Source organism: Micromesistius poutassou (assembly GCF_964030765.1).
Source record: "Micromesistius poutassou genome assembly, chromosome: 5".
Classification (NCBI taxonomy): Eukaryota; Metazoa; Chordata; class Actinopteri; order Gadiformes; family Gadidae; genus Micromesistius; species Micromesistius poutassou.
Genome location: NC_140275.1, coordinates 19,212,204 through 19,227,412, shown reverse-complemented (window position 1 = coordinate 19,227,412; position 15,209 = coordinate 19,212,204). Strand labels below are relative to the sequence as shown.

At 48.5% G+C, this 15,209-nt stretch overlaps 1 protein-coding gene across 2 annotated transcripts; it reads right to left on the bottom strand.

Annotated features, from left to right (window-relative positions):
• Nucleotides 1-1,033: 1,033 nt before the first annotated feature.
• LOC311343862 (dynamin-1-like protein) lies at nt 1,034-14,882 on the bottom strand. 2 transcript variants are annotated; one of them, XM_084468832.1, is made up of 18 exons: nt 14,782-14,882; nt 14,158-14,266; nt 13,729-13,870; nt 13,456-13,494; nt 12,947-12,993; nt 12,795-12,866; nt 11,451-11,537; nt 10,075-10,237; nt 9,658-9,778; nt 7,493-7,831; nt 6,174-6,294; nt 4,755-4,910; nt 3,750-3,839; nt 3,506-3,604; nt 2,974-3,087; nt 2,775-2,884; nt 1,742-1,901; nt 1,034-1,589 (listed from the first exon to the last, which is right to left on the bottom strand). In XM_084468832.1, exons 2-18 carry the CDS (start codon nt 14,257-14,259, stop codon nt 1,533-1,535), a joined length of 2,019 nt encoding a protein of 672 aa, XP_084324958.1. In that variant the 5' UTR covers nt 14,260-14,266; nt 14,782-14,882; the 3' UTR covers nt 1,034-1,532. The 2 variants fall into 2 exon arrangements, with proteins under 2 accessions (XP_084324958.1, XP_084324957.1); XM_084468831.1 differs by lacking the exon at nt 13,456-13,494.
• Between the last annotated feature and the right edge of the window lie 327 nt (nt 14,883-15,209).

Genomic DNA, 15,209 nt, shown 5'->3' with positions numbered 1-15,209 from the left:
ATGGGTTCTCAAACCCTGCTTTTGCTTATTTGAACAAAATGACTGAAGACCCCTGATCGCTGCTGCCCCCCCCCCCCCCCCCCCCCCCCCCCACAGAGTCCCACCTTGGTGCTACCCGACAGTCCGAGGGATGGGGAGTCACCCAGAGCAGACCCCTCACGCCACGATACACAGAGCCACAGAAACTAGTGCCCGAGCCAAGTGAAATTGCATTTGAATTAAAAGGTTAGGATTGCAATGAGAGCGTGCAGGAGGTGGATCGGGGACAGAGTCTCTCTGCCGGGGCCGCTGGAACAGTCAATCAAAGGAGCGGTTTCCTCCGCAGCCCCCCCCCGGGCTCCGAGCAGGACACGGCGAGAGAGCGGGCGAGGGGCGAGGGAGGAAAGGTCGGGTAATGGAAGCGGAAAATAATGTGTTCACTGAAGTCAGAGAACAGCCGCACACACACACACATGAGCATTACTCTGTATATTGTAATAGAATCGCATTTCAATGCAACTTACCCACTAACATCATACCGATTTTTTTTGCTTATGAGCAGACTGGCAGCCGCACACACACACACACACACACACACCTGCACACACGGAGTTACCCTCCGTGGGCAAGTTTAATCACCTCGTTCAAATATTAGGCTGGGCACTAATCTGCGAGGACAATGCGACACTGGCGGGTTGTAATGACATGGCTCAGAGAGGCTCTCGCTGGGTCGCTCCTCAGCAGAAAACTGATGGCAGAATCGATTGCGGCGGCTCTCCCTCCAGTCCCCCGCGGAGCGGCTGGAACCCTGCTGCTCTCTCTCTGGAGCGGTGGCTGAGCGTCTGCTCTCTCTCTCTCTGGAGCGGTGGCTGAGTGGTGGCTGAGCGTCTGCTCTCTCTCTGGAGCGGTGGCTGAGTGGTGGCTGAGCGTCTGCTCTCTCTCTGGAGCGGTGGCTGAGTGGTGGCTGAGCGTCTGCTGCTCTCTCTCTGGAGCGGTGGCTGAGTGGTGGCTGAGCGTCTGCTCTCTCTCTCTGGAGCGGTGGCTGAGTGGTGGCTGAGCGCTCGCTGCTCTCTCTCTGGAGCGGTGGCTGAGCGTCCGCTGCTCTCTCTCTCTGGAGCATTCTCACCAGGTCTCCGTCCAGAAGAGATCATGATCCCAAGCACCTCAAATAAAGAAACATACAGCCGCACTATGTTTCTGACTGATCTCCTCAAACCCGACACAGGGATGATTTTTCTCAACTTTGTAATTAACGCGACATCGTTAGCGACGTCCTCAGAGCAACATCCTCGGTCAGAACGCACAAATTACTTGGGCTTCTGGCAGCACTATGAAAGACTCCTCAGAACAGGCGACGGCGGCACAGGGCAGCGCCTCACTACTGACGGTCTCCATGACAACAAGGAATCCACCGTGTGACAAGAGGACCCGGCAACAGCTGGCAGGATGGAAACATAAACTCTGTGCGCGAATCGGTCATTAGCCCGTGACAGAACACACACACACACACTCACACTCACACACACACACACACACACACAGTCTCCTGAGGGCTACCACAGATGTGTCTCCCGGATTTCAGAGATGATGTTGTTGGCTTTTTGAAGTGCCTGAGGTAATAAACAAAACAAAAAGAAGAGGAAAACAACAGAAAGACAGTCAGAAAGAAGGCAAAGACACCCAAGTCAGAAAGCAGGAGGGGGGGGGGGGGGGGGGAGAGTTCCGGGTGGGTCTTGGGGGGGGGGGGGGGGGGGCGCCCTACCTCCAGCATGTGGGCCACCTCGTCCCGCTGCTGGGCCGTGTCGGCGGACTCCACCAGCAGCTGGTGCAGCAGGGTCTGCTTGTAGAGCTGTCCCACCAGCTCGCTCTGCAGCCGCTCCTTCACAAAGTTCACCAGGAAGTGCATCACCGCCTTGGGCACGCTGCGGGGGGAACACAGGGTCAGACCGGCCCTGGGGTCCCTCCTGGGGCAGGGGGGTTAATGCTACTGGAGGCTAGCCTCGTGAGGCCGTGGGGGGGGGGTTGATGCTAGTGAAGGCTAGCCTCGTGAGGCCGTGGGGGGGGTTGATGCTAGTAGTGAAGGCCAGCCTTGTGAGACCGTGGGGGCAGAGGGGTTAATGCTACTGGAGGCCACGGGGGGGGGGGTGGGGGGGGGGTTAGTGGAGGCTAGCCTCGTGAGGTCACTGGGGGGGGGGCCAGCCTTGTGAGGCCACGTTCCGGTTCTCTCTGGAGATCGGACTGGGCTCCCCCTGAAAGCCTTATCCATGACTCCAAAACTCCTGGACCAATGCGAGGCTCGGGGGGGGGGGGGGGGGGGGGGGGGGGGGGGGGAGTTGGTGAGGAGCGGAAAGTGGAGCAATCACGACCACTTTTATCCAGAAACCATTTGGAAAGATGAACAGAAATCTGCACAGAAGCCTTTCCTCGGATGACAATATGTTTTTGCTTTACTTCCAACCCAATTCTGCAAACTAAACGGAGGCATTCTGATTGGCTGGGGTTTTGTGATGAAAAGGAATGAAAAGGAATATTTGGAAATCAATTGCTACCCAGCCAAGGCCAGACTGAAATTCATTATTAAACGCAAGTGAATGTCTGATGGTCTCACTGGGCTAGGCTCATGTGTTTGTGATGTTATAAGATGCTTTCGAGGCATCCCCCCAAAGGCATGTATATAGTAACATAATATCAGAAGGGGTTTTCAATACTCAAATTCTTCAAATGTGAGTGGCATAACAGATAGATACATCTATATCCCTCAATGGAATCAGGGTGCGAGTGCGGTTCCGGCCAACCTGTCTTGGATGCTTTTGCGCACGATGAGGAAGTAGGACTTGATCAATCGCTGGATGACCTCACAGTCCCTCTGCTCCCTGGTGGTCAGCCTGCGGGAGGGGGGCACGGCCTGTTGGGTAGGGAGGGGGGGAGACAGGGTAAAGTGTCTGGGCAGCGCTGATAGATTATGGGCCAGGTAGCGGGGGGGTGCGTGCTCACCGTGTCTAGGAGGTTAATAGCTTGGCCCTTGCTGGGGCTGCCAAACCCGGAGGGGGCTCTCTCCTCCACCGCCCGGTCGTTCTTCCAGCGCTTGCCTCCGTCGAGACCCTCGGCCTGGTGGAGGAGGAGGAGAGCCATGAAACTAATTAATTCAAGACGGATTGCCAATAGTATTATATCAATTACATTCTTACACATACATTCTTTGTTCAGCAGAGTTTGACTTTTCCCATGTGCTGCAACATGTGACTCATGTTGTTGTTGTTGTTGTGTTGTTGTCTAGTGATTGCCCTCCGGGGACAACAAAGTGGAACTTGAACTCGCACTTGAACATGAGGAGGATGTTGAGCAGGTCAACAGAATCATGGGCTGCTTTTAAAACAAACCTTTTGAACAAAAGTCCTTGTAAAGTGACCTTGTGAGTTTACGGCCAAAACTGCACACAAATAAAAAGAAAACCAAAGGGCTGAACTTCCTCCGAACATCTTGAGCAGGAGATCAGTGAGATCTGCAGACAGAGAAGGAGGCCCACCTGCTGACTGTTGACGGAGGCGGAGACCTGCGCGGCGTCGCTGAAGTCAGGGTGCTTGGTGTTGATGTACGCCAGCTCTATGGCAACCAAGTGATGGACCTGGAAAACAAACAAAAACAACCACAGGGTTTCTGTCCGTTCTGTCAGCGGGGCAGAGGACACAAACAAGAGGGTTGTGGTGCAACAGATGCTAGCGGTGCGAGACGAGAGGCAGACAGCCGGCGCCCCAGCGGCCGGCCATTACCATTTCATTAGTGACGGGCAGGCGCTTCCTCAGCAGCGCCGTCACCACCTCCACGATGGAGTCGTGCAGCTTTGGGAAACGCAGCAGCTCCTGAGGACCAGAAGACAACATCTCACCAAACAGTCAGACCCGGGATCAGAGCACAGAATGTCACGCATAACGGGAGTTAATGCCCGTAACACACGTTACCAGAGCCAAGCGAAAGGTTTTAATTTGAAAATAAATCAAGTTGATTTTATTGTGATGTGAAATAGGAAATAAACCAGATATTAGCTGTAAGCAGCACATTGTCATCATTATTATATTACCACATTTTTAAAAGGATCCACTTGATTATTTTCCAATTACCCAAATTCAGACGAGAACCAATGCTCATTTTATTTTCTCCGTTGACCAGAAGCTCGATAAAACCGGTTAGCCTTTAAGAGTTAGCCAAAATCAATGGAGGCAGATGAGGCAGATTAGCTCCATCAGTGAAGGTAAGATACACCTTTCTAGCTTCTCCTCACTCATCTCTTTGTGACCAGCTCCAAAACAACCAAGAGGACTTTTTGTAGTTGACTAAGTGACTGTAATTGACTAAGATTGACTAAGATTGAAGTATTCACCCTCCTGTCACTGAGGGAGAAAATCACACTCATCTGTGTTCCTTGATTTGGGCTCACTCCATCATGGGCTAGCTCGGTCGGATCGAGGAGAAAAATGGCACGACGCTTCTGTTAGACTATGAGTGAGAGGACACTGGGCGACTTCACACCTGTGTGCTGTGTATGACCTCTGACCTTTGTGCTGTATGACCTCTGACCTGTATGCTGTATGAGGGGCAGTGTGACCTCTGACCTGTGTGCAGTATGACCTCTGACCTTTGTGCTGTATGACCTCTGACCTGTAGGAGGAGCAGTGTGACCTCTGACCTGCGTGCTGTAGGAGGAGCAGTGTGACCTCTGACCTGTAGGAGGAGCAGTGTGACCTCTGACCTGTAGGAGGAGCAGTGTGACCTCTGACCTGCGTGCTGTAGGAGGAGCAGTGCTGGATGATCCTCTGCAGCTCCTCGTGGACCAGCTCCACGCAGCGCAGGCTGGGCTCCTCCAGCCTCTTGATCTGTCGCTTCACCAGCAGCTCAAAGGAGATCTCAGGCACGAAGAGCGCCGGCCGCGGACCCTGCAGGGAGACACGCACGCACACACGCACGCGCACACGAGCACACGTACACACACAAAATTACATATGTAGTGTAAACTACACAGGTTTGGAAAAATGGTTCCAGAATCCAGGAACATTCATGGTAATGGCTGGGCAATACCCATTTTTAAATACCAATGAAACCTCTCCCCATACCCTAAAGAAAAAAAGAACCCTAAAGAAACCCAACGTGTATAATTAAGCCACAGCGCATCTGCTGACGTCCATTTCCAACGCACTCCTCCACTCGCCCTCCATCACAGGGTGGCAGTGCCACGTTCCTCGTTCGTGTTTCATACATAATGAAGACATTTCCAGACCCAGTATGAGGCTACTGGGCATGTTTGAGGGATAGACTAGCGATGAATTACCAGTGTGACCTTCGTAAGCCGTTCATAACGTTGTGTTAGCAGGCTGGGCCTGTGAGCCGAGAGGAATCATCAAATCAGCATTACACCAGCGCGCTGCCTCAAACGGGGGATTGTCAGTTTCCCCGGGAGATGGAGTGGAGCTCGATTACTGTTCTGTATTCAGAACAGTAATAACATAATAACATTTTTCATGTTTTGTTTTAAATTATCTGTATTCCGATAAAGTTTGAGACATCGTTTTACTGTCACACTCATCTTACCAGCTTTTTAAGGTCGTTGAGTAAGAATAAATTGCAGCACTTTATACCTCGCTTTCATCAAGATTTATGGAGCATAACTTTATGCCGGTTCGACTAAAAGTCCTGTAGGTAGCACTGATTAAAAAGTAGGAAAACGACTTGCAAGTGGATCTTGCATTCAATTGATGATTCTGAATGAACTCATTAAACACATTAGACACATGCAGCCTGCATCCATCTTGTTGCGCGTGTTTCACCTTCATCTTTATCTGCTCTGAATGTCTGCAATCTGACTTGATGAATGCCACTTGATGATTGTTCCCAGACAGCGGCTGTGGCATTTTGTGTTTGGCTAGCTCCATCGCACTGATAATTAAGCACCTTCACCATCATAGGCTCGTGCCTCGTGCTCAAGCGCCACCCACTGATTGGCTGACGTCAGATCAAATCTCTGGCCTCAGATGACCGCAGTGTTCAGTGAGCAGACCCCAGATCAGCGGCAGTCAGAAAAATGTGTGTAAAGAATTAAACAAGCGCTACATACGATACATATGCATTTAAATATACTAAAATAATCAGCCAACCCTACATGGCGTTAGAAGGTAGGTGAGGGGGCGGGGGGCGGAGCTTACGGTGGCGTTGCGGATGGCGGTGAGGATATCCAGCTCGGTCAAGCCCCCCAGGGGGTCGATGGACTGCAGTGTCCGGCCGAAGGTCTCGTGGAAGATGTAGCAGATGCGAGCCCCCCCACAGCTGTGAGCAGAGGAGGAGAGCCTCAGCCGAGGCCGCGGTGTGGGCGGTCGAACAGTCGAAGGGCAAACAGCGTAGCGTGTAGAGTGTGTGAGTTGTAACCGGAGGGTTGCTAGTTCGAGTGTCGAGGTGTCCCTGAGCAAGAGCACCTCACCTTAACTGCTCCCGACGAGCCGGCTGTCGCCTTGCATGGTTGACTCCGCTGTCTGTGTGTGAATGGTTGTATGTCGCCTTGGATAAAATGCCCTAAATGTAAATGTAACAACCGGCAGCTCGATGGACCAATGGCCGGCTGCAACAGGGGATAACAAACGGTCCGGATATCATATTCTATATTCATATAAATAATATATATATATGAAGCCTTCGATGGGTTTACCGCTCAGGATCAATGGCCTGCTGTTACGCTCACTGTGAGCACGAATGAGTCAGGAGCATCTTAGCCCTTAGGGCCCTTAGCCCTGCACCGTATCTTCTACATGTAACCACAACAACATCATTAAACATTTAAGTCCAGCGTCGCAGACGATCCCATTCCATCAGAGGGAGCGGATCAGATCGATGAGGGCTGTCACGATATCTGCTCTCAATTATTACTACAGGATGCGTGCCACTCTCTGGTGTTCACGTCAACACTGCACTGCGTGCTGAGTACAGTTGGTCCGATACCGATACCAGTATAAGAAATTCCTCAGATACTGGCTAAAAATGCAGTGTCGGGTATCGGCGAGTACGCTAGTCTATGTGCCGATCCGATACCATCACGTGACTAGCTCCTTCACTACACAGGCAAATAACATCACAAACACGTGCAGTGTTATGCTGCGTTCGTTAATGGTGGTGGAATGTCGGAATGGGAAACGCGTCAACTCCACCAAATTCTATTTTATTTGTATTGCTCTTAATCACAGTTATAGTCTCAAACGGGATTAACAGGCCATATATTTATGGCACCCCACCCTAGCCCCCACGAGGGCAAGAAAAAACTCCCTTAATTAGCAAGGAAGAAATCTCGAGAAGGAACGCAGAGTGGGGGGGGGGGGGGGATCCCTCCTGGGGGGGGAGATCCCTCCTGGGGTCCCTCCTTCCAGGGATGATCAGGAGTGCAATGGGCGCCATAATTGTCATACATACATACATACATACATACATACATACAGGCAACACATTTTAAATGGGTGATCAAGCGTACTGTACTCACAGCTCGGTGGTCTGGATGTAGCGCGGCGTGCCCTCGATGGTGTTGCAGTAGTCGCTGGCGAACTTGGTGACGATCTGCAGCAGGGTGGCGCTGTGGTCCTCCACCGGCTGGCCGTAGCCGCTGAGCCGCGCCTGGTACTGCCCGCTCAGCGCCGTCACGCGGCTCTTCAGCTCCGGCAGGCAGTCGCGGATGTGGTGCATCAGCAGCCGGCTCAGCGTCCGGGCCAGGTAGCGCGAGCCGCAGCGGGCGGCCAGCGAGGGGTAGTGGCGCTGCAGGAAGGCCTGCTCGCCCCGCAGGGAGTCCTCCAGGCTCTTCTGGGTGTTGATGTCATGCTGGCTCCTGGCGGGGGAGGGGTTTGAGAGGGATGGAGGTTAGAGTGGACAGTTTATCGATTATCGGGATTCTTTACTTCCCCAATACTCACTTGTATATCTTAGTGGAAGTCTTGACTGGCGGTGCTATACACTACGGTGTAGCACATCATCCCTTAGAGGCCTGTACTATAGACTAAGGTGTATGACCTTCTCTTTCAGAGGGCAGTACTATACATTAAGGTGTATGACATCCTCTTTCAGAGGGCGGCTCTATACACTAAGGTGTATCAATCACATTCTGTTCTTTCACCTTCATTTAAAAACAATGACATTCCCATGGAACCCAAACCACAGCGTTAAACCCAAACGTTAAACACACAAAAGAGTAAATCGCACAAAACAAAATATATAGGTATATAACCATACGGATATATACAGTATATACAGTTTATATATGGGGGCTAGCTCAGGAGGTAGAGCGGGTTGGCTGGTAACCACAAGGTTGGTGGTTCCCGGCTCCTCCTAGCTGAGTGTTGTGGTGTCCCTGAGCAAGACGCCTCACCCTAATTGCTCCTGATGAGCTGGCTGTCGCCCTGCGTGGTTGACTCCGCCGGCGGTGTGTGAAGGTGTGCATGATTGGGTGAATGTCAGTCAACACTGTAAAGCGCATTGGATAAAAGCGCTATATAAATGAGGACCATATATGAGTTATAGCACCACGCAATAGAACAATGAATTCTGCACGGCATTGGCGAGCTGGAACTTCTGACACGAGGCAAGCTGATGAAAGGTAATTTTAAATATATTGTACAGAGGACTATATTTGTTGACTTGCTTCTAGGGGTGTAACGATTTGTACCGAAATTCTTTGGTACGGGTCTAACGGTTCGATGCACATTTCAGTTTTTATTGATCAGCACACACTCCGAGAGTGTGTCGTCTTGTCCTGATGTTTTGTGTTGAGGACCACAATGAAAATAAGTCCTGGACTTTGTTGTGTTTTTATCCTCAATTGTATTTGATGTCTTTTGTGTAAGGCATTTGTTTGATACAATTCAATAAATCAAATAAAAATCCAATTGTTGAATAAAAATAAAATAATAAAAACCGCTGTACCGAAAAACATACCGAACCGTGACTTAAAAACCGAGGTACGTACCGAATCGTGACTTTTGTGTATCGTTACACCCCTACCTGCTTCTATAGTTTAATCTTGACAGCATCTCGTTTTCCATTTGACATATACTTGCTGTTTCGACCAGAATGTTTTTTTGTCCACATTGCACTAAAGTTCCTAATAAAAAGCGAGAATGCACCAATATGTACGGTATGACAGTGTTGATGTAAGGTGACTTTCGCGTCAGCCATAGCATTCTCCGAAGGAAAGGTTTTGAAATCGTAAGTGTAGCATATTATTTGGTGCAGCTTCTGGTTGAACAGTATTAGATGGATTTATTTATTTGTCGAGAAGGCGCACTGCATCGTGGGGCAGTGGAGCAGGAAACAGCCTTTGGAGCAACCTGTCAATAATTGCAATTGCAGTTTTCTAGCGACTGGCGACCCCGGCTCCATAGATCACAGAAACTATGCTGCTGAGAGAGTCTGATTCCACTGATGAACTGAGTTCTGGGGTGGACTGAGGAGAGCCTGCTCTATAATGACGATGATGTTGGATGTATGAACCATAGGATTAATCACCCCATCTAATTAAATATACGAGACAACATACGGAGATGTGAATGACTTCCACCCCATTAACCCCGACACCCCAACACAACCGTCAGTGTAATTAAATTTAGCTTTACGACAGCGCCGCCGCTGCTGTGCTAATGGTTTCCCCTGGCGACCGACCTGTTTACGACCCCGATGATGCCCAGCCTGACAGGGATGACTCGCCCGAGCAGGACCTCCAGGGCGTCCGTCCCGGCGTCCATCAGGTCCAGCTTGCTGACCACCAGCAGCGTGCGGCGGCCTAAGACACAGGGAGACAGACCCTCAACATCTGGGCGCAGCGGCACGTGCATCAGTACACGTGACGCAGAGGGGTCCCTTAGCTAATAGTCTGCATAATCACCGCCAGATGCAACACTTTTCTTTACAAATTAAAACTGCCCCATCAGAGCCTTATAATCAGGCGGAGGCAGGCGTAGCCATTAAGGCCATCATCCTTCAGCGTTAGCTTCCCATTACAGACCCGTTAGATGCTGTGTCAACAGGGCGCCGATCAAAGAGAGGCCAGTCAGCCGGTCAGCGCAGGGCCACGCCTACCTTCTGGGTCCACGTCACGGGCCAGCTTCAGGGCCTCCGACGTGGCCAGGTCAGAGTTGGCGGGCGACACGGCCAGGATGAGGGAGTTTGGGTTGGAGATGAAGGACTGGATCATCTCGTACACCTGAGCTTCAATGTCCTCTGGCTGGTCTCCTACAGGGACCTGGGGAGGAGGGCGGGAACCTTTTAACGCCCATTACATAGCAGGCTGCGGTCTGGTTTGATCAAGGTGCCCTGCGGTCCACCACACAGTACAGAGCTGTGTGTCTGTTGTCCATCGCACATAAAAGAGTTGTGTGTCTGTGTTCATACAGTAAAGAGTTGTGTGTCTGTGGTCAGACAGTAACGAGTTGTGTGTCAGTGGTCAGACAGTAACGAGTTGTGTGTCTGTGTTCATACAGTAAAGAGTTGTGTGTCTGTGGTCAGACAGTAACGAGTTGTGTGTCTGTGTTCATACAGTAAAGAGTTGTGTGTCTGTGTTCATACAGTAAAGAGTTGTGTGTCTGTTGTCCAGCATACTGTAAAGAGTTGTGTGTCTGTGTCATACAGTAAAGAGTTGTGTGTCTGTGTTCATACAGTAAAGAGTTGTGTGTCTGTGTTCATACAGTAAAGAGTTGTGTGTCTGTGGTCATACAGTAAAGAGTTGTGTGTCTGTGGTCATACAGTAAAGAGTTGTGTGTCAGTGGTCATACAGTAAAGAGTTGTGTGTCTGTGGTCATACAGTAAAGAGTTGGGTGTCAATGGTCATACAGTAAAGAGTTGGGTGATTGTGGTCTCACAGTAAAGAGTTTCGGTGGTAAATTCAAAGCTGCATGGTCAACTGGTTTCAAGCTGCATGGTCAACTGGTTTCAGGTTTGGTTGTTAAAGTGGAAATATCAAGGAGCTGATTGTAAATAATTTCTCTGGTCTCATTCAGATCAAATCAGGCGAAAAGTTAAAATTAAAATTTTGGGAAAACGCAACCTGATGTCTCACTGCGATTGCCAATCACATTAGTCGGTCAGACCGAAATGGTTGGCCGATGACCACAGGAAGTAGTCTGACTGGTCGCCTCGTGTCTCCTCTCCAGAGCTGTACACCGCCTGTTTGGTCTGGAGGAGCCCTTAAGTCTATATCTCTTGCCGAAAGAGGATACCCAGTGTTGCTTGAGCCTATGGCCCACTGAAGACAGGCATGATCGGTGTTATTAGGACTGTTCAAACTGGGTTTCAGTGGCATGTTTGTATCTCTAGGAAACATTACCGCCCATCGCCAAAGGCGTCGCCAAAGAGAACTACATGGATATCTTTGACATTTCCACTTTAAATGTAGTATACTTACAACACATATGGGATGTTTTTGGCTGTAATATGAATGCAGGTAGGATGAAATGTACCTTAGTTATACCGGGTAAATCCACCAACGTCAGATTCAGGACTTTGGGCGAGAAGATTTTCAAATGGATGGGTTCAGGACTGATGCCCTGAAGGACAAACAAGGAGAACATCTGTTACATTGTGTTTCTTAAAGCATTAAAGCAGCAGGCAAGTTGGCAACCCAATTAATTAATTTGGGGAACTTACAAAGCAAATCGATGTGAAGACTTCATGTTGAAGCTCAGATATCCCAGCTAGACTCGTTTAGTAACACAACGTGCACACAACACCAACATACTGAATTTGACACTAACACATCACAAGGGGAATACAACACGTGACACACCAGCGCTCCTTGAAGTGTGCTGATTGACGACCTTGTGCAGAGTGACATCTTCTCAGATAAGGCCAGGTCAGCCCCCTGCTGCTTCTTGTCAAGGTGCCCTCCTTGGTTAACCCCTTAGGATCTAAAGCCGTTTCTCAATACCAAGTACGCGGACTACGTACTCGCGGACTTGGAAGTACGTACTTGGCAAGTCCGGACTTTCAAGTACAGACTTCCGAGAACGCGAGTACGCACCTGCAATTGGAACAGCAGCGGACTCGATGATGCATTCTGGGATATTTAACGGTCCCAAGTCCACACGAGTCACCTCCGATGCATCCTCGGTAGAACGGCCTCATCGAGAACGCATCGAGAACACTTCCGGGTTTTACGACAGTACTCGCGTACTCACGTACTTGGAATTGGAACAGTGCTTGGGCTACCACTGATGACGTTTATCGAGAACGCAAGTACACGAGAACACACGGCTTAAATGTCACGGTTATGGGTTGGTGTCACATAATTCACTTCCTGTTCCTTGTCGTCCATGGTTTGTCTTGTGATTATGTGTCTCCGCCCCTCACCTGTGTCTAGTTTGTGTTTTGTCCAATGTACGCCTGCCTCTCGTTTGTACCTCGTTCCCTGCCCACCTGTGTCTTGTTTAGTCTTGTGTATTTAAGTCTCTGCCTTTGTTCCCTTCACTGCTCGCTGTCATTGTACATACTACCGACACTATTGAGGGTGTATTTTGTCACAGTGCTTTTTTGCCTTGTTCTTGTGTCATGTAAGTAAAGCCTTTTGTTGTGAATCCACCTTGTCGTGCGTTTGGGTCCTACCAAACCTTGTAGCCCGTTCCTGACACTAAACGCGTTATGCACGCCCCATATTACTGCATAAGTTCTGTTTTTAGCACTTGCCGGCCCTACAAAACTAAAATAATCCTTGATTTTCTTTCCATGAGCATACAATGTGAATTAATACAAAAAATTCACATTTATAACAAAAATTTTAGAGACTTATTTGCACATCTGAATGTTACCTTATTGTCACCTGAGCTTCGTTCAGTCTCCTTTTCAATTTCGTTATGAATGTCAGCGAAATCTGCAAAGACCTTTCAAAGACGACAACAAATCATTATATTGGAGCACAGCAGCAGATGGAGTTTGTTTTGTATTCCTCACATAAACACACCTGGCCCTTGCAGTGCAGGAAAGTTCCCCATTCCTCAGCCTTGACACCTAAAAAAACAAGTTGTCAGTAATTAAATAACATTAAAATAAGGTCATATGAATCACAGACAAAATATAACCGAATGGCCAACTGGGATACAGAAACGAGTGGGAGTTACAGATTTTAAGAAACAGCCTGCTTTCTATGTTCATACAATTATGAATATCGGTCTTAAACAAGCATTTTGCGCAGTGCCATTAGGAGTATGTTTTCACAGTCTGATATCACCTTCATGAGCAACACAAACCACAACTTTAGTGTTAATGTGTGCGAAGATTCTGAGGAACAAAAAAATGGCTTGATGAGGACATCCATGTTACATTCACAGGGAGAATCTATGTAGGGATGCAGTCAAATTAAACCAGTGTGATCTTTTTAAAAGAGAAGACAATTTAAAAAAGGCTATGCCATGGGACAAAAATAATAATGTGCAGGATGACAACACACATGCAGATTGTTGAAGCAGAGACCTGGATAGCTGTCCTGAGCATTTTGTTTAATCCCATTTCCTGAAAGAGTGCAAGGAGGGGAGGGAGGACGGAGGCCATTTAAGAAACATTTTCTTAAAGTTATTTTTTCTTTATATGGTAATTAACTTGACCATGCATGAGGTATCACAAAAACACGTGATTCTTTCTACAGAAAATATTATAATCATGAAATTATGAATATGACATAACACTGGATTATACACACTGAAACTAGCGGCCATCTCCAATGCATGATCTCATCTCCCATCATACCGTGCTCTGCCTGCCTCCTCTGCTCCAGCGGGGCCACGTTAATCAGCTGCAGCACCAGAGGCCGCCTCGTCACAATCCCGGACCCCCGGGGCAGGAAGTCCCTGCCGACCAGGCTCTCCAACACAGAGCTCTTTCCACTGCTCTGTTCTTACAGACGTACACATGCAGCAGTACAGTACAGAGTGTTAGGACGCAGAAGTAATGCACTCAGTCGTGGTTCAGTGACCTGTCTAATGGACACTTTAATTTTTATCACCAGTTAATGGTTTGACTACTATTTTTGTATCCTAGTTATTCTACAAATCACAAAAGTTATTATGGTTCATGCTGCTGTTTATGTGATGCTGTCACAACATGTGTGATTTATAGAGGTTAGGTTGACATGAGCAGTGATCATGAAGAGAAAGTGTAGCATTGTATATTATTGACCTGCGATCCCACCACAACTATCTGAGGGAGCTGGATGACATCAGTGCCGACTGTCAGGAAGACCTCTTGCAGCCGGTTGATGATGGGGATAAGGGTCTCCATACTTTCACTGTAATAGGTTTTGTTAAATAAAAAAAAAGAGCAATACAGGCTGTTGTGAACTTGATGCGCTATTCCCTTCGCAGTCAGACATGATAAATATGCATAATATATATATATATACACTATAAAACATTAACACTTGTTGGATGATTACGCATTTGGTACTGTTTTTACAATCCGTAAAGCAACAGGACGGTAAGAAATGCATATTGAAGCCCTCCTTGGCACGACAGCTATGCTTGTCAATGGGACGAGTGGTCCTGATGAGAGTAACGCCCAGTAGAGCAGTGAGCACCCTTAAGAAATACTGTATCCTTACCGCGGCCGACTGAATACTAAAGCAGGAAGACTCAAACCCTGTCAACATGAGTCAATGCATCAGCTCGGTGCAATGTCTTCATATCCGATAAGAATCACAATCTGGGTGTACCGTCAGCTAACGGTCTCTAGCTTAGCTGAAGTAAATATAATGGATGCTACAAGCTAAAGCTAGTGTCTAATGGTGTCCCATCTTCCTCTTACCGGTGGATGTGGTTGACGAGTTCCTCCTTATTCAGCCGCCTGTGATATCATGTTTCCAAAAAGCAAACTAGTGCCGAACAGATTGTATTATCGAAACACCAGGTCCGATTCACAAACAAGGAAGACCACCAGCAGTTGTGGGCGTCATTGGAGGATGTGGTCCCTGCACTGTGATTGGCTGTGCTATTTGAAGATTCTCATTGGGTTGTACTGATTGGTTGCGACCAAAGTTATTTATTGCATTTTGGCGCCCTGCTTCACACACCCTGGTTGTAGGAAAATCAATTTTCTTAAGTATAATGCACATTCCTGGTAGCAGAGGTTTACCTCAAAGACGTTAATCGGTGTACGGAAAAACATTAAATGAATAATTAACCATTACACCGGTTTAATGTCCTCTTAATTGGTTTTAAAATGTTCAACAGTAA

Bases quoted from the DNA above. Each gene is read 5' to 3' on its own strand.
- LOC311343862 (XM_084468832.1), bottom strand. From the start codon at position 14,259: ATGGAGACCCTTATCCCCATCATCAACCGGCTGCAAGAGGTCTTCCTG. The intron at 3,605-3,749 runs GTAATGGCCGGC...TTTGTTTTCCAG, and splicing joins TGCCCGTCACTAATGAAATG to GTCCATCACTTGGTTGCCAT. The intron at 1,590-1,741 runs GTAGGGCGCCCC...TTATTACCTCAG, and splicing joins AGGTGGCCCACATGCTGGAG to GCACTTCAAAAAGCCAACAA.